This window comes from Magnolia sinica, chromosome 11 (assembly GCF_029962835.1).
Source record: "Magnolia sinica isolate HGM2019 chromosome 11, MsV1, whole genome shotgun sequence".
NCBI classification, from domain to species: Eukaryota; Viridiplantae; Streptophyta; class Magnoliopsida; order Magnoliales; family Magnoliaceae; genus Magnolia; species Magnolia sinica.
Genome location: NC_080583.1, coordinates 20,730,963 through 20,749,996, shown reverse-complemented (window position 1 = coordinate 20,749,996; position 19,034 = coordinate 20,730,963). Strand labels below are relative to the sequence as shown.

Below are 19,034 nucleotides of genomic sequence, written 5' to 3'. Positions count from 1 at the left end.
GCATACACTTTTTCATTAAATGGGCTCTTTAGTGTTCCATGAAAGTCTTTAAAACTCATTTTTGGGTCATTTCAAAATCACAACAATTCCAATTATCTCTCTTCTTTATCTTCTTCTCCAACTCTTCCTTCCGAGGTCCTTTTAAATTGTTGCAGAAATTGTAGTTTTTTCAGAAGGTAAACTACAAACAAGAAAAACATCATGAGGTAATTTATAATAGTAAAGAAGCTAGAGGTGTATGCAAAAGTTTATTTGGGACACGATTTTTCAATTTTACAAGCATTACACCAAAATCGTCAAATTCTTCAGGAACGGTTTAAAACCGTTTCTAAGTGAGGCGTCGCAAAAAAAAGGAATGGTGCGTGCCGTTTCAAATTTTAGAGACGGAATTTTAGGAACGGTTTTAAACCGTTCTAGTGCCAACGGTCAGATTTCAGGAACAGTATTTTAAAAACAGTTTTAAACCCTGATTAATGTTGCCAACAGTTTTAAACCCATTACTAATACAACCAAAAACTGAAGCTGCTTCCACCTTGATTGAAACAGGACCAGCTCCATAGGCTCAGCCCCATTGCTAATACAAACAGAAACTGAAGCTGTTTTCCACCTTCATTGAGAAACAGGACCAACTCCACTCATCAGGTGGTAAAAACATCAGTGTGGTCCACCTGATGAATGGACCAGCCCCGTTATTAGATCTAGGCATGCAACTAGGTAATTTCTGATTGAATTTTATGAACAAAGAAATAATATAGAACTACTTTAGAATCTCATCTGAATTTTGAAGCTGTTTCCACATTCTTTGAAGTAGGACTGCCCTGTCCATGCATCCAGGAGCAACATCATCAAACAGAATATGCTGGGGGCACACCTGATGAATGGACCACACCCATTATTGGAACAAGCCAATTATTATGAGCAAAGAAAGAATAATTTCTTACACACCCTTAAAAAAATAATAATAAAAAAAATAAAAAAAAAATAAAAAAATAAAAATAAAATCAGAACACGTTTAAACAGACTATTCATTCCCAACTGAAATTTGAAGTTGTTTCTGCAAATTCTTAAACATGTCATAAACACACCACTCCTGAGGAAGAGTTACTAATAGAGAGATATCATCAGAGAGATGAATATTCACTCCAACAAACAAAACTAGTGGTCATTGGCTGTACATGTTTGGGGGGAAACACAACCCAAACCAGTCAGCAGTCAGGTGGAGGCAGCGTCCTTCGACTCCTTTAAGAATTTCGATGACGGAGGGAGTAAAGTGACAGCTCCACGTAGAGGATTAGAGTACTTCCAGTGGACCGCCTTTAGCTTCCTATCCGCTGCAGAAGAATGGAAGTTCACCAAGAGCTTTGTGCAGTCCCTGAGAATAGAGAATAGCATAATTACACAAATGTTGTGACTACCTGCAAACATGAGTCACAAGTGTGGACCACCTTGATTAAATGGGACCCATTTTAGAATAGGCAGATGACTCTGCATTCAGATGACTCGATCCTACCATTGATTTTTAGCCCTTGTGGGGCCCAACTGAATGACTGGACCTCACCCATTTGCATATATCCACAGCCCTATCATGCATTTCTGCTTCCGTCAGCTCCTTCTGGACTTGCAGTCCACAGTTCTTCTTTGCCTCACCAGAACCTGGGGAATTCAAGATTCCCATAATAGAGGAAGCAGAAGATCTCTGGATTTTTGTTCCTATCGCTCCATTCATCAACTGACACTTGAGACCTGCTAGCATTTCACATGCACGTTCAAAGGATTTCATATACAAATCCAGGCCACGCTTGTCTGAGTCCGAAGATGAAGGTTGGATCCTTTCGAGGAGAGATTTTGCTTCTGAAATTCTTCCTGTCTGCATCAAGCAAATGGCCAGATTGCATTGCTTGTTTTTATCTGGTTCTATGCATAGAGCTTTCCTATGTGCACGAGATACTTACCATCGTTAGCATTCTTACATCCATTATCTATTAATTCAATTAGATGATAGTGAAAGTTCAGTTTCTTAAATGGTAAATAATCTGAAATTGACTGAGCAATTTGCTCAGCCCCACAACTGTACATTGAGTGGGAGAAATGCAGAAAATCTCCCCCATCTGATCACAAGAAACAAAGTGAACTAGGCTTGAAAAGTCCATTCCATGAAGTTCACTTGCAAACCATGAATGGTCACAATCATCTGATAGGGGAGATGGTGGATCAAGGCCCATCCCATGGTGGGCTCAACAGATGAACAGTTTAGATTCTGAAATGTGGGTGCTTCCTTTGTCATTGCTGAGTCAAATAGAAAAAGAAAAAGGCAAAAGAAAAAGTAGAAAGAAGATGTGGTTTCTATGGTTGATGTTCTCCATGGTTGAGTTCAGAAGTTGCTATATTTGAACTGAGCAGAATAGCCTAAATGTCCAGTGGTTTTTTTTTTTTTTTCTAATATCAGCAATAGTAATGTAACATTACATACACTAGCAATGAGGAATTATAGGATTCTCAACCCTAGGCTGTACAAACACTACTATGTGATCTATCCAAAGGCCATTCCCACCTTTTGGCTTCTGACCCAGCCACATGGTGGCCCATGAGATCAATGGTCATCAGAAACATGCCGACCATGTGTATGATGGGTCCCCTGTCCCTGATCAATGGTCGTCGAAATTATCCTGGACAATGCAGCTGAGCTGGATTCTCCCCAATCAAGTACAAGTTCAGATGCACATCTTGATGAGATACATCAAGTTGTGCACACCTTCTCGAGGTTGTATTGAGAGAACATACCGCACACTGCAATGCGACCATGGTACTTCATGTTCGCTAGTACTGCATAAATGTCGATGCCCTCAGGAAAATGCCTGACAATAAATTCCAAACATTTGTATAAACTAGGAAACGAGACACCCATATACCATTTTCTTTGTTTTGAAAATTGAAATTGGCAACCACAGTGCAGAGCTTTGCTAAACCCACATTCACGTGCAAAGGTCTGGGTAGATGACCTGTCTAAATAATCAAGTTGTCCAATCAACAAGTGGACATCGCACATGTAGAATGTGAGATTTTGGTAATTCTTTCTTAAAGCAACTTCAACATGTGTGGCTTGCCTATTGGGTGGGCCAACTTGATTATGAGGCCACATCATTTACATTGTGTGACCCAGCTGATGTGCAGCTTATATGTCAACACATGGACAGTGTGTTTGTTTAGCTATGTGTAAGGGCTTGTGGACAAATAAACAACGACGTTTTGAAGATAATTAAATCAATGGTGTTTGAGATTCTCATATGCTAACACGAAAACTATCCTTTTTAAAGCTACAGTCAAGTCAGGTTCTTCCTTGTAGTTGAAAGCATCATCAAACCCAAACTTACTCTTCAATAGACCAACCTGAACGCACAAAACAAATATTAGCAATTTTTCCCTACTACATAACAATGGTAACAGAAACACTATTTTATAACAGTTTGCATTTTGGGACTACATGTGAACATATTTATATTACTAGGAATTACTTGATCCTCATCCATTGTTCAATAATCCTGACCTGTTGGGCCCCAATGTGGATGAACTGTGACCCAGGAACCTCCTCAATAGAACAACCCAACCATTCAAATTGTGGCCTCAACATAATAGTTGAGAAGAGGAATACAACAACACTACACATACAACTAAAAAATGACCAGGATTGGTGTTATATTTAGTTCACTTCAGTAAGATGCTCTGTTGTAAGCTATTTTGTAGGAAGAACTCCAATTGAATAACACTCGGAACAAATTGATGTTCTTACGAATATCAAACTCAAAAAGTAATTCATAGATCAGCAGCTATCTTTAAGAATGTAGGATAACTTTCTATTGCCTTTTCTTTTTTATAATTGAGGGACTACCATTCAAATGATACAGTGTAGATACAATATGCAAAGACTTTGATCCCAAAAGAATCTGAACTGCCCTAAATGACACATCTGAACTTCTCTAATGCTTTGATCGAGTCATCCAACTAGCCAAAAATTCATTAAAGAATGACTTCACCAGAAGCAGTTCTGTCTTTACTCTGACCAGTTGTGCTATCAACAACTGTCGACTTCGCCATGTGAGGCTTGGCAAGTTCGATTAGATACATTCCTCTTTGGACTGCTAAAAAACTAGATTAGTATTTGTTCTTTTAAACCAATGCTACTCAATTTCATCCAATCCCATCACACAAATAAACAACCAACAGCTCAATAAACGTAAATGAAACAATTTCAGATGAAGATGATGTGCATATAAACAGTCAACACATTAAGAAGCTTGAACGCACCAATTACACTCAAAAGCAAAATCATGTTAACATGGCTATCCATCATATTTTACTTATGAATATTCGGGCCTTGAGCAAATGATTGAAGATAAATTCAAACTGTATACACACTGTTTTGTCATGCATTTTCATCCATACGACTCCCAAACTAGTTCGCGTGAGACCCTAAATGCCAGTACATGCCTTTCTAATAGGTAAAAAGAATGTTCCATATGATTTAGATAAAACAGGTAACAACTTACAGCTGGATGCAGCGCCACAATAGCAAAAATGAAAACCAGAATCAAAGTCATAATGATAAAGGTGTTAAGACCACAATCATGTCCTGAGGGAGTAAACCAGTGGACGAGCAGCCCCGAGAAGGAAAATGTTTCCACATAACAAACAAGCGAGACAACAAACAACGCCATGTACCTAGATTCAGCATAAAAAAACATTAGAAATTTTTAAGAAAGTCATATTCATCAGGAAATTTACATAAAAGAAAGAAAGAGGTATACACATGCTGATCCACAAATTGAAACAAGAGAACCATATCAAGGATGTGAAAAAAAAGTCAGAAGGTCATGCAGCTAGAGCATCAAGAGAGGAAAAAAAAAAAAAAAAAAGAGAGTAAAAAGATAGCTCAACCAACCAGAACTGTTCATCTTTGCTAACCCAATTTTCATTCCATCCACGTACAAAATCCAACAGCAGAATAACTTGTACAAGAAGAAACAGTCCTGAGCCGAACTTTGATATCGTCTCTGCATTGATGAAATCAAACAGTCAGCTACAGAAGTCTACACATATGAAGAATATGTGCTCAAAAACAAACAAATAAAAAACAGTACCAAAATCTTAAGTGAAAGAGGAGAAGAAGCTCTGTTTGGTAGCAAAGGATTTCGTTTATTCAAAAGGACCTTAGCCTTCACATGCTATTGAGAGAAGAATATGCAACCCCCTCAATAACAACATCACCATCATAGGTCACGTTGTCCCAGCCCTGATGCAAGAACAACAGTTTAAATCCAAGAAGGTGTTGAAAGCACCTACGGAATCATATGGGCCTAGAGTGTGTTCAATTAAAAATATTGAAACCAATAGATAAACAACAAATGTACAGTAAGATCTAATCACTTTAAGATAGATATAGACAGCTATTTCGTGAATATGGTTCAAATAAGGTTTTTCCTGACCTTCACTACGATAGGGGATTCCACCTGCTGCAGTTTAGTACCTAAGCAAGCTGAAAATAAGCAACAACAATGCAGTGTTAGCCAAACAAAATAACATGACCACCATTAAATATACATGATATAGAAATGTTAAAACTTTAAATCTACATCAAAACTAGCAGTTGTTTTAAAACTCTAAATCTACATCAAAACTGCTAGAGTCTACGTGTTTTATCTGTGATATAATTCCTTACCATGTAGTGATGATCGAAGTCATCAACACATTTGTCACAAACCTGCATTACATCTATCATGTCCAGTCTATAGAAATAACTAATCAAGTAAGCTATACAAGATGTACTTGGGACGCAGTCCACAAATACAATCAAAACATATATACAGTCCAAAAAGGTTAATTGTCCAAAAAAGTGTTAGACTATTGTCCCTAATCGGTGAACTCAGTAAAGCAATGATGCCATGCAACAAATGAGCCAATTCCAACTTCGCCTAAAGTTGAATGATATCCGTCCAACTCAGGCAATTCGACGTCTCCTTTGATAATGATATGAATGAGAACCTTGTAAAGACCTTCCTGAAGAGGTTTGCCATGAATCATTTGGGGCCCATTTGCCAAAATAACTCACCCTTGAGCAACGAGCTCTTTACGCCAAGAGTACAACTTGCATGGCTGCAATTTACGTGCAAGCCGAAATTTCGGCAGCACTTCCCCATATTCTCCAGTAAAATTCAATACTAATTAGTTGCCACATGTAATCCATTACATATGGATAGAGGAAACCAATTAATAAAGAACCACATATTCGGAGAAAATATACAGAGACACTAATGAAATTTCAACTACGTGTAAACTGAAAATGAGGACAACTTAAGTACATGGAATGGTACCGAATTGTCTAAAATGAGACAATTTAGGAATCCACAAAGAACAAACATTTTCATTCAAATGATTGTACTTGTTCAATATAAATTCTTAAATGGGGGGATGCATTGCTAAACCACTATGTGTCTTAAATACTAATTAACAACATCAGTTAACAAAGAATCATAAATATAAACATTTAAAGAATAACTATCGAAATATATAAGAAAAAGAATGTGATAATGATTTAAATGTAAGTTAAGTAACTTACGTTAGTGAAAGGTACTTATCGCAACTAGAGATTATGGCTCTTATCAGCTAACTGGTGTCCCAGCTCACTTCTCAGGTTTGAAACTGAATCAGCATTGACAGCCTGCAAGCATCAGAACACAACAAGGAAAAGCTCTTTATTCTGAAATTAGCAGCGCATTAAATGGTGGTGTACAGCACCCACCAACTCCTTTTAGTATATTATATTATATTACCACCAATAGTATCTTGGGAGGAGTACGGCCAGAAGGATAGTGAAACTTATGGCCGGAAATTCGTCTCAAGTTGACACGTGTACGCACTATAGTCTTCATCTAGAAAATTCAGGGAAGGTTCTAAGCCAGGAACATGTGGTTAATTACTTTTTAAGCCTTGATTAAGTTTTGTGAAATAAGAAAACTTTGATACTCCGGCAGCATGCGATGGATGATACATGGGCACTTGGAAGTTGAACATGTGGCACTCAGTAATTCAAATTAAACTGCTCAAATTATGGGTCCCTGTTTAGATGTAATGCAAATAAAAAAAAAAAAGATATACTTATCTGATTATCTAACCACTGTATTAGTGGACATTTATTAGATGGTTAAAAATGAAAAAGAAAGTGTTGAATGTCATCTTGTTTTGGGACTGTGACGTAAAGTCAGTTTAACTTGAGTTTTTGTGCCTGTGTATCAAATGTCTACGCTTCTGGAGTATCAAATAACACCCTTTGTTAAATAAGTTTCAAAGGGGAAAACCTTTGATACTAATGTTTGTCAGTACATCTTTCAGCTAAATAGATTGCCTGTCTACCTAAAATTCAGCCCAATAGATTTCCTGTCTACCTGGAAAAGGAAAAAAAAAAAGAAAACCTTTAATACTCTGGCAGAGGTGATGGGTGATACGCAGGCACTTAGAAATAGCTCAAAATATGAGTAATTTAAATTAAAGTATCTAATTTATGGGTCCTAATTTACATGTATTCATGTACCAAAGATTAAGATTATTTGATTACTCAACTAGCAGATTTGACAGTATTAGGATATCTCCCAACTTGGGCGGCACATAGGATTAGTCTGTCCAGATCAAGTGCTGAGATGAGAACGGCTTCACTTATTATTTGGGGAGGAAAACCCACCAATCTAGTTTCCATTTTGAGCTGCCCCTATTTGGTGGTACATACGACTTATCACGATTTGACAGTACATCCAAACGGGCTCTTAGCCTTTTCTATTTTATAAATGAAGATTTTCAGTCTTCACTTAATCAAATTGTCTAAATGTATAATATCTGTTCTTCTGTTTAATTGAAAGAAAACCCAAAACGATCAATAGTCTTTTTCGTACACGGGGGGATACTAGAAATCTCAAAGCTACTTTCGGAACTAAAAAGCCCATTTATAGGCCATGTATAACACAGTAAAAAGAAGGCCATTCTATAATAATGTGTCATCTAAAACTCCAAATTAATCAGAACCCTTCAATATCTTACATCTGAAATATCACTTACTCTATAATAAGTGTCATCTACAATTCCAAATTAATCAGAACCCTTCATTATCTCACATCTGAAATATTGATTTTCTTCTCTCGGTACTCCACCTAATTACAAATCAATACAGCATCCCTTCTTTAAAAATTAGAAAAAAAAAAATGTTCCAAACAACATTTCATGAACAGAAATTACAAAAAGAAAAAAAGAGGAACCTTCTTATTCAAGAATCCCAACTATCAAATTAAATTAAAGTATCTAAGATTATTTGTTAAGGACTCCCAAATCACAAGACTTACCTAAAATCACAGACCGCGTGAACGGCTCCGATGTCCTTCCTAGGAAAGCTTCTCTCCTCAACCTCTCCTTCTCTTCTAATTCCTTCTCCCTTTGCCTTTGCCTCTCAGCGATCTCATCCAGCTTGGCTTTCCGCTCTGCATCTCCCTTCTTACATCGTTCCGCCTCTGCAGTACAAATCAAACAGTCGCCATAGATCGGGAGAGGGAGTAGGAGGGAGAGGGAGAGGCAGATCGAGAGAGAGGGTTGAGATCGGGAGATTGAGCGAGGGACATCGGGAGAGGGAGATCGAAAAAGGGAGATTGAGAGAGGGAGGGAGGCGTTCTGGGGATGAAAATAATCCAGTAGTCTGCGGTAGATTTACATAAATGTCTCTCGGACCATGTGGGGTCACTTAGAGGGTTCTAATAAAATCCATTCCGTCCATCTGTTTGAAAATAATATAATAAAACATAATAATAATAAAGAAGAAGATCCAACACTCGATCCGGACACACCAACAAAACAGTGGAAGTAGGCAAGCAAGTATTCCAGTATGGTTTACTACCGTTTCAAATCAGGTACGGCTTAAAGCCGTTTCAACCAAAATACCAACGCACCAGTATGGCGATTTTGGTGCAGTGAAGCCGAAGCCTAGATTATTTTTTTTTGTTTAGGAAAATAGGTTTATTGTATCCTATGGGCTGATTTGTTGTAACCATCTTACAAATTGATTTAACCACCTGTTGGGTATGAATATTGCTTTAAAGACGGTAACATTGTAATGTGTCTTAAGCTTATCTTTAAGTGAGTACTTGCATTCTTTCTACCTCTACACCTTCACACTCTTCCTCTCACCATGTTGCAATCAATGTCTTAAATAGCTCATAACCATATAATATAGCCTAGCTTTCGCTCTCTATCGCGCTTGAAAAATAGTTTAAGTCAGCATGCAGAGTATGCTCCACACTATATAGTACGCGCTACATGTTATGTAGCATACACTACCTGCTATGTAACTGATACTACATACTATGTAGACATATGGTATTTTTCACTAATACAGTAAAAGTAATTAATGTTTTCAATGAGTTGTTACATTTTGCTATTTTCATTCAAATTTAGTTAATATTTTTAATGATTTTGGTGAAATAATATGAGGAATAGTATTAAATCATTTCCATTGCTATTTTTATCTTTGTATTTATTCCTTACTTTATTTTTCTATTATTTTAATTAAAAATATAGAAGTACCTTTTTACTGGTCATGGTATTACACCTCATGCTTTGAAAGGATGAACTTTGCACTACACACTATTCTCTATTTAAAATATTGATAGCATCTAAAAAATGCATAATGCTTATAACATTTAAAATATAAAATTACAAAAAAAAAAAAAATGAATCACAGGTTGGAGGTTCTTTGGCTTCTAAGAAAAATTCTGAAGCCCCTTTACAAGCCATAGCCTCATTGTATGTTGGAAGCAAATAGTGATAGCTCGAGCGAACACCACCGTCATCATAGGGTGAACGTGCGACCATCCTTACTAGAGCTGAATTATCAAATGATTTTCTTACAATCCCTAATTCATTTGACAAATGGGCTTCTTTCCTAGTTGGATTCAACTGTTTGCACAAGTGAGAAGAGGCTATCAAAGAAAAGATAATGTTGAATAACCTATGTTAAACAAGTGCTGATATGTATATCAGGTACCGCGAGGTTTGGGTGTGGAAAATCTCTAAATCCAAATTCTTCGTATTATAAAAATTCTACAAGGATTTGATACAAATAATGAATATAATCCTGTTAAAATATTTTCTTGACAATATTAACATAAGTCGGTCTTGTAGCCCAAATGCTTAATTCATTCTACGCATCTATACTATACATAATGCAAGTTGCGTTTGGACTATTTTAACTTTGCAATTAGTTGTGGGGAGGCTCATAAGAGTTTGAACACAAGGTCATGGGTTCAGTACCCATTGTGGTGAAATCCCACTATATAGTGTGAGTGTGCATGTAAAAAAAAATAATAATAATAAAATTTTGTGGGTGTGGTGGTCCCTTAATGAGTGATATTTTGTCTTTTCAATTCTAAAAGTAGCTGGCCCTTACATTTCTCTGTGTGTAGCTCAAACATAAACATAGTATAAGGGAAGTATACAACAAAAACTTTAATGAGGGGTACCACGATAACTATATAACATCTATAATTTACATATGTCTTGCCTGCTTATGTTAGGACATCATCCTGAATATATATATATATATATAAAGCTCTAAAGCTCTAATGGGCCACAACACCCAAAAAGTGAACAGGTCACTGACCATTAAAATCCTTCTCCCTTTGCATGAAGCACATTTAGCCACACCCTTTCCCTGAGTCTCTCTCACTCACTGTTCATGTGACGTTCCATATCCCTTGGTAAATAAATAAGAAGTTTAGATTTCAAAGCCAATAAATCTTAAGTATCATGATGAAATTGTACCATTGTCCCAATATTTGTATTGGATGATCCAATTGTTTTAAAAATTTCTGATTATTATATATTTCTAGCAGTTGACCTAATGGACTGTTGAAGTCATGTTGGGATGGAAAGATGTAAGCAAAAGGTAAAAGACACTGGAAGAAACTCATGGATCACAGGAACATCTTATCAGTATACAGTAACAATCATTTTTTTATTTTTATTTTTTCCTTTTTAAATTCAGAAACTAATCGACTCAATGTGACCCGCCCAAGTTAAAATGGCCGGCCGATCTGGACGGGAATCGGATTGGCTACTCCCCCTGCCACTGGCCCATGGTTGGTGGTCGGTGCTACGTGAGCCCCACCATGATGTATGTGTTTCGTCCATGCCATCCATATGTTTTTCTATATCATTTTATGGTATGAACTCAAAAACGAGGTATATCCCAATCTCATGTGGACCACGATTACAGGAAAAAGTGTTGATTGAACTTCGACCATTAAAAGCTTTTTGGGGGCCATAAAAGTTTTGGATCAAGCTGGTATTTGTTTTTTCCCTTCATCTAGTTCTATGACCTAATCAACGGCTGAATGTCAAATAAACAGTATAGTGGGCCTTAGGAGGATTTTAATGGTGGATATCCAATCACCATTGTTTCCTGTGGTGTGGCCCACCACATGAGATTTATATCCCTCTCATTTTTGGGATCAAGCTCTAAAATGATCTATAAAAATGGATGAACAGAATGGATGAAACACATACATCATGGTGGGGCCCACAGAGCACAGACCACCAGCCACCAGGCTGGTGGCATGGGGAGTAGCCACTCCGTTTCCATCTAGACGAACCAGGACTGTCGGATTCAATGACGAGGATCAAACCTCTGATAGCATACGATACATTACGCACCATGTCTCTCATACGTGTGACAGGTTGATCGCGTGCAGCAATGACCTTGCCTATGTCACTCGAGCCAGCGTACTTGGGTTTCAATGATTCAGACGGTCAACTGAACCAAACACGTCGATTTGACAGAGAATCGGGTTTGTACGAGCTTTCATGGATTTGACTAAAGAATCGCCCTTTTATAAGCTAGACTACCGTCAGCTGTTCATGTGAAAATTTGAGTGTCTTTTCAATCCAATATGGATGGATCACCGTCCATCAAGTCTTATCTCCCATTACGTGTGGTTGTCAGGACAAGTAAATAGTCCGTTGATACAATCGCCGTGCATGGATGCACCACCGTATATTGGAGGATCTTGACCATCCGATTATGGCCAGTTTGGGACGTTGCATTACATTGGATTAGACCGGAAGGAGTAAGATTTAAGGTAATGAATAGGCCATCGGTGGTTTTCGAAGACTTTCATGGCCTCTTTGGCCAGGCAGATGGGATGGGATTGGATGGTATTAGAGCGGATTGCATGGATTTCGAATCAATGATAGCTGCTTCGGTGGATTGGTGCAAGATCTATGGGATTGCTATATATATATATCCAGTCTGTTTAGCATGCTTGACTAATCCCGGTATTAAACCGTTCAATCCCCTTCAATCCCTCAAACCAAACACGTCCCAAGCAATTTTGAAGTGATTAGGGTAGATTGGATGGGATTTAAAGGTAATGATGGTGATGTCAGTGGATTGTCTTAAGATCCATGGGATTGCTATATCCTAGGATCAGGATCCTGTGTCTGTTTGGCTCGCCTGGCCAATCCCAGGATCCATCTTCCAATCCCTTCCAAGCCCTTCCAATCCCATCCAATCTGCCCGGCCAAACAGGCCCTCACTGTATTGCAATATCCTATGACAATTTACAAAATCTATTTAGATGGGGTATGGGACTCGGCCATCCTATGGCTGTAACAAAAGGAGCATATTTGGAAATGCAAAGGTATATGCCAGTACATCAAGCGCGTTTGTTGTAATAAAGGGTGTCTTTAGCACCCTTCTTCCTAAGGGCTTGTTTTCCTGGGCAGATTAAGAGGGATTAGGAGGGTTTATGGGATGGTAAAATCTTAAGATATGCCAAATGAGCCAAACAAACCTGATGAAGTTGTCTCGAGAGATAGCAAACCCATGGATCTTAAACCAATCCATTGACATCACCATCATTACCTTAAAATTGATCTCATCCCTCCTAATCCAGTTTAATCGTGTCTGGGGCGTGTTTGGTTGGACGGATTGGAAGGGATTGGAAGGTAAAATCTCGGGATATGCCGAGCGTGCTAAACAAACTCGATGAACTTGTCCCGGGATATAGCAATCGCATGGATCTTAAACGAATCCACTAACACCACCATCATTACCTTAAAATCCATCCCATCCCTCCTAATCCCATGGGATCCATCCGGCCAAACAGGCCCTAAGTATGGTTCATCTCAGCCTTGGATCTCACTTTGTTTTGGGTTAATTCTCTCGTTGTCTGTGGACTTTATGTACAGATAGGGGTGTAGATCAAGTCAAACCAAGTCAAGCTGGCCTTAGCTCGACTCGGCTCAGCCACTAGTTGACCTCGGCTCGAACTCAGCTTAGCTTGGTCCTCGAGCCTAACTAGCCTGCTTGGCTCGGTTCGGTCAGTAGCTCGAGCTAAATCGAGCCAAGATTGAGCCGAGTTCACCATTGCAACATTTTCACAAACACCTGAACTGCACCTTCAAAATCTCATTGTATTTGAGACAACAACAATGGTTTTACAGGTGTTTTATCATACACCTTCTAAGCAACATAAAAATCAAGAAAAAAGGGTGATGGTTTCATATACATGCCTTCCTTGCCACCAGCCACACTTCTTTGAGTCATTTCATCAAACACTTGGTGAGCAACATCAATATCAAAGTAATTGAGTCATCGAACTAGTTTGATCCAAGTTCGATTCGAGCTGGGTTCGATCCGAGTTGAGTTGAGCTGGGGCCAGCTCGAACTCGGCTCAAACTCATTTTCGAGCTCAAAAAATCAGCTCGACTCGGCTCAAACTCAACTTCAAACCGAGTTGAATCGAGCTTTTTCGAGTTGAGTCGAGTGAGCTAACCAAGCTAGCTCGGTTCGTATACACCTCTATGTATAGAATATTTGGATGATAGAACAGGAAAAAGTGAGGAATAAATGCTTACCGTTTAAAACTTCTTGTGGGGCTGAGAAGTTTTAGATCAAGTATTCAATTTGTGTTTTGGGCCTATCCTGGTCTTTGTGACCTTATAAATAGGTTGGATGACATATAAACATCACGATGGGGCCTAGAATAGGTTCAACGGTTGTCATCAGTATTCCCACTGTTTTCTGTGACGTGGTCCACTTGGTCTTTCGATATGCTTCAATTATAGATTTGAACCTTAAAATGAGTTGGTAAATGGCATGGACGGCGTGGATAAAATAGAGACATCAAGGTGGGGACCACACAGAGCTTTGACATCAGCGAGCAGGATGACGTTCAGGTTACCAACCAAAGCACGTCTATATTCAACTAAAATTCTATTGAATACTAATAGCAGGGGATCTTCACAAATTACAATATTTGCCCCTACTCCCTCAAACTTCCTCCCAATAGTCAACGGATGGGCGCATTTTATGCTCTTCATGCACTATGCGCAAAACAGATGGATGGTCAAAGCAACAGAGCTTGGTGGGTTACAGGGGAGCGAATTGCGTCCCGCCCCTCCTTCCTCCTCACAGGCGGATCCAAGCAGATGCTCTATAATACGTAAAATGATGTAGTTGTTTTCACCCAGCATGTGTTCTTCCTTTTATCCATATCATTGTGGGATTTGACCCCAAAAACTGATGTAGATCCAGTCTCAAGTGGAGCACACAAATGGATCAAAAACTCATTTAAACAGAAGATTTGGGTTTTCAAATAAGCTGTGGAACAATTGAACTCTCACGGAGATAGGGTCGATAACTTACCTTCGAGGAAGAAAATCCAACTTGCTCGCCGCCTCTAAGGAAGAACCAGACACATATCATTTGGAACCGCACCTCACGCCACTATATATGAAGAAGTCTCGAACAGTGTGGCTTCAAGTTCAACGGTGACGGGCGCTCTCGAGTCGTCTCTTCCATCCAGACCAGGATCTACTACAGTTAAGGGATATGTCATCTGAACTTTAAAGCCTGCTTGGCGCATGGAATTAGGAAGGATTAAGTGGGATGGAATTGTCTGAAAATAATCATTACGGCCAGTCAGGGGTTGTCTTAAAATTCAAGAAGTTCATCACATCCTATTCCACGTTTGGAATGTAAAAATCCTCTCATGTATATCACTATTGAATCAGTTATCTTGTTTGGCTAGCAATGCTGAAAACCCATCAGTGGTGGTGGAGGAGATACCATAGATTGTGATGAAGACGCACCAACTGCATTTGTGTTTATGTCACTACATTCTGTGGAGCCCACAATGATGTGTGTATTACATCCACACCGTCTATCCATTTTACGAGATCATTTTAGGGCATGGGCTCAAAAATGAGATATATTAGAATCTTAAGTGGACCATGTCACGCCCTAAACTCGGAAACCGAACTCACAAAATTCTCGATAGCCGAATCTGGCATCGACAGTCTCCGTAGAACCCCATTCTCGGCTTCCAGCGCCCATCCGCCAGGTTCCGATCCTGGGATGCTACGAGGAGGATTTTCAACATCAGTTTGATTCGTAATAAGCATAACCAAAGTCATAACCCACAAACAACAACCAAAAACTCTATCACATTTCTACTATGATCAAAACTTTACAAGTACAAAGCACATAAAGGGAAATACAATGATGATGAACAAAAAGCTCTAAGATGATCTGCTAAGCGCTCCTGCCTTAGCGCAGCTGCGGTCCAACGTCACCTTCACGCAACGGTCATGCATAAGCTTATGGAAAGTTTAAAAGGTAGTGAAAGTGTGTGCGCAAGGTACTAATACAATTATGCAATATCAGAGTAATGCGGAATATGTTGATGAATCCATGAATACTATTAGTTGTACTAAGGTTATGCGATGCAAGGCATGAATGATGTCGGCCATACCAAGGCCATGCAATGTGAGATGCAACTCAAGCAAACGAATCCTCATCTAAGTCCACATATCAATACAACTCAACTCCGGAATATCACCGGAGTCTAATATTCTTCAAACCAGATTGCTGCTCCATCGCACACAACAAGGTGAGTAGAAGAGACCTCACTATCCGTTTGCTAATATCAGGTCTGACTCGTCGATAGAGAACTCATTCCTTGAGCTGGTTAAACTCAGCTTAGTTTTGCCCCCTCCACTAGGGTGGGTAATGCTACACCCCATTCCAACCGACCACGACACAATGGAAAGCGCGACCTCCTAGTATTTGGCACTCAGCGCTCATGCATCCACTTGGTGTAGACGTTGGACCAACCTCCTGGTACCATAAGGGTTTAGGGACTTTCACCCAGGGGTATTTATAGCACGCCATGTGGAACAAAATTTTCGGTATCCAATCCTACCAACCACGATATGCCCATGGAGGCTATGACCCTGATGTCGCTAGGGCGTATAATATACATGGCACACAATGTAAGATGCATGAATCATGCAATCCAGTCATACAACAATCATGCGCATACCGCGCACTTATGTGGACATCTCCCTTTTTCAGAGAGTCCCATAACAATCTACCCAATAACATTTGCTATGATCAATCACTCATCTCATCACAAGCATGCAGATGATGCGTATGTGCATTTATTATGATGTTTTGTTGTCACATACTCATAATCAGTATCGATAACCAGCGTCGGCCTCGATAATCGGCATTGAGCATTATGGTCGATAATCGGCGTTGGCCTCGATAATTCATAGTATAAAGATCGACACTCAGCCGTAGTTATATCAAATCCGATAGCATGGAGTCATTCGTCTATGACGAATGGGGCCTATTTATTTGGGTTAATCCACTAAGGGAATGATGAGAATGAGCCTAATAAGGCCTAAGGGAAGGTCACAATGTGAACATTCAACCATCATTGCCCATCAATGTAGACATCTAACCAACATGCTCCTAAGGAGTGACCTACGTAGGGCCGAACATATAGTGGGCCCATGGCCTCACGTACAATCATGATGGGCCTCATTTACGTCACATATGCCTCGTCATATGGGCCAACATACATCACATCGAGCCTCGAATACACATTAGGTGGGCCTCGCACCTGGGCCTCAAATATATCATATGGTCCTCAAATACATCACAATGGGCTCACCCATGGGCCTCGAATACATCTCAATGGGCCTTTTATGTCAAGCGGGCCACATCACATGAGCCACATTATATGGGCCACACCAACGGGCTTCATGTACATCAAATAGGCCGCACTGATGGGCCTCATATATATCAAATCAGGCCCACCCTTATGAATATTTGAGATCTAACCTATTCATAAGTTAACATAGAGAATAAAATGAAGTGAAAACAATATCAGCTTAATTGGAAACTACCATGGCCCTTAGAAGTTTAAACGGTGGATGTCACTGTCCCCGTTAATTTTTTTTATGATGGGGTTCCACTTGAACTTTAGATCTAACCCATTCTTTTGCTCATGCCATAAAATGATATCTCAAATGGTTGGACGGTTTGTATACAACACATGCATCATGATGTGTCCCATAGATATACGGTGTGGATGGAATAGGTGGGACCCACGGAGCTTGCTGCCGTGTATAGCAGCTGGCGGTGGGGCCCACTTGCTGTTGTGTACAGCAGTAAGTTGCACGGCAACAGGGTAGCTTTATAGCTGTTGTACATGCAACTATTGCTGTTGTAAAGCAAGGCAGAGGTGGGTCCCACGTAGGGCCTACCCCTATGTATATTATAATATATATATATATATATATATATATATATATATATATATATATATATATATATATATATATATATAATATTTAAGGTATAGCTACTACTAATGCAAAACTCTCTCATGGAGTTTTGATTGTTGAGATGGGAGATGAGAGGGTGGGAAGTGGGCCACATACAAAACTCTCTCATAGAGGTTTGGGAAAGCTTAGACGTGTGATGTTTTTGGGTTGCTTGGAAAGTGTGTTTGAGAAATGAGAGAGAGGGTTGTAAAGAGAGAGAGAGAGAGAGAGAGAGAGAGAGAGAGAGAGAGAGAGAGATGGGTGATAGAGTAATGGGTGAGGTGAGTGATGGGTGAGGTGAGAGATTTGTTGACTTTTGGGGTAATTTGTGTAAGAGGGGTATGGGTTGTGTAAGAGTGTGTTGACTTATGGGGTTGCTTGGGGATATGGTTTGAGGTAATGTGTACTTGACATGATTAGATTGATTGATTGATTGAGGTGACAAGTCATAAAGATTCTCTTGGTTTTTGCAACGCGTGGCGTTTTTCTCCAACTGAATGTTGGCCCACATCTCCTGGCCAGGGTATCGCCTCGGCGCAGGAGACACAGCATCGGAACCGCGGCGACGGCACAGTCGTTAGGGTACAAATCTTGGGTTGAGTCGACTCGGTTGACAGGACTCCTTAGGATCGCACGCAAAAGTTGGATAAAGGTCGAGGGTTGCCGGAATTCGATCGGAAGAATCGTGGGAACCTACGGAATGGTACAGACTAAGATACAGGTCTTACAGACCACACCACATGAAGTAGTAAGATTTAACATCTACCACTGAAAACTTCTAGCGGGCCACATAAGTTTTGAATCAATCTAATATTTGTTTTTTACCTTCACCCAGGTTCGTGTGACCTTATAAACATCTTAGATGACAAATAAACATCATGATGGGCCTTAGGAAGGTTTCAGCGATGGGAATCATTATCCTCACTACTTTCTGTGGTGTGGTTCACTTGATCTTTGGATCTATCTCATTTTTAGGTTTATGACCTAATATGATCTCTCAGAATGGATGGACGGTATAGATATATACATATATCATAGTGGGCCCTATGAAACTTGGTGACGTCCATACACCACCATGCAATCATGCCGATTTTTTCTCCTTCTTAAATCCATGCTGGATTCACTCGATAGTTGTAAATCTAATAAGATCAGGAGAATTCAAATTTCGATCCGGTGCAGTTTCCAAAGTCTTGAACCAATACCACCAAAGCTAATAACCAAACATGTATGAAGTTTAAACCAATGGGTACTTAACCCTTGACCCAGAGTTGAAACTCCTGAGAGTCTACCACCCATGTGATATCTATGTTTCCCTTCATACTGGATGGAAT

At 39.5% G+C, this 19,034-nt stretch overlaps 1 protein-coding gene across 2 annotated transcripts; it reads right to left on the bottom strand.

The window, feature by feature from the left end:
* Positions 1 to 783: 783 nt before the first annotated feature.
* Positions 784 to 5,456, bottom strand: LOC131218921 (uncharacterized). Of its 2 annotated transcripts, XR_009157920.1 has the most exons (5): positions 4,937 to 5,456; positions 4,545 to 4,716; positions 3,301 to 3,387; positions 1,511 to 1,863; positions 784 to 871 (listed from the first exon to the last, which is right to left on the bottom strand). XR_009157920.1 is itself a non-coding variant. In XM_058213802.1 (4 exons), exons 2-3 carry the CDS (start codon positions 4,710 to 4,712, stop codon positions 1,520 to 1,522), a joined length of 516 nt encoding a protein of 171 aa, XP_058069785.1. In that variant the 5' UTR covers positions 4,713 to 4,716; positions 4,937 to 5,456; the 3' UTR covers positions 1,013 to 1,372; positions 1,446 to 1,519. The 2 variants fall into 2 exon arrangements, 1 of the variants encoding a protein (XP_058069785.1); XM_058213802.1 differs by lacking the exons at positions 784 to 871; positions 3,301 to 3,387 and adding an exon at positions 1,013 to 1,372 and having other exon boundaries at positions 1,446 to 1,867.
* Positions 5,457 to 19,034: the final 13,578 nt, after the last annotated feature.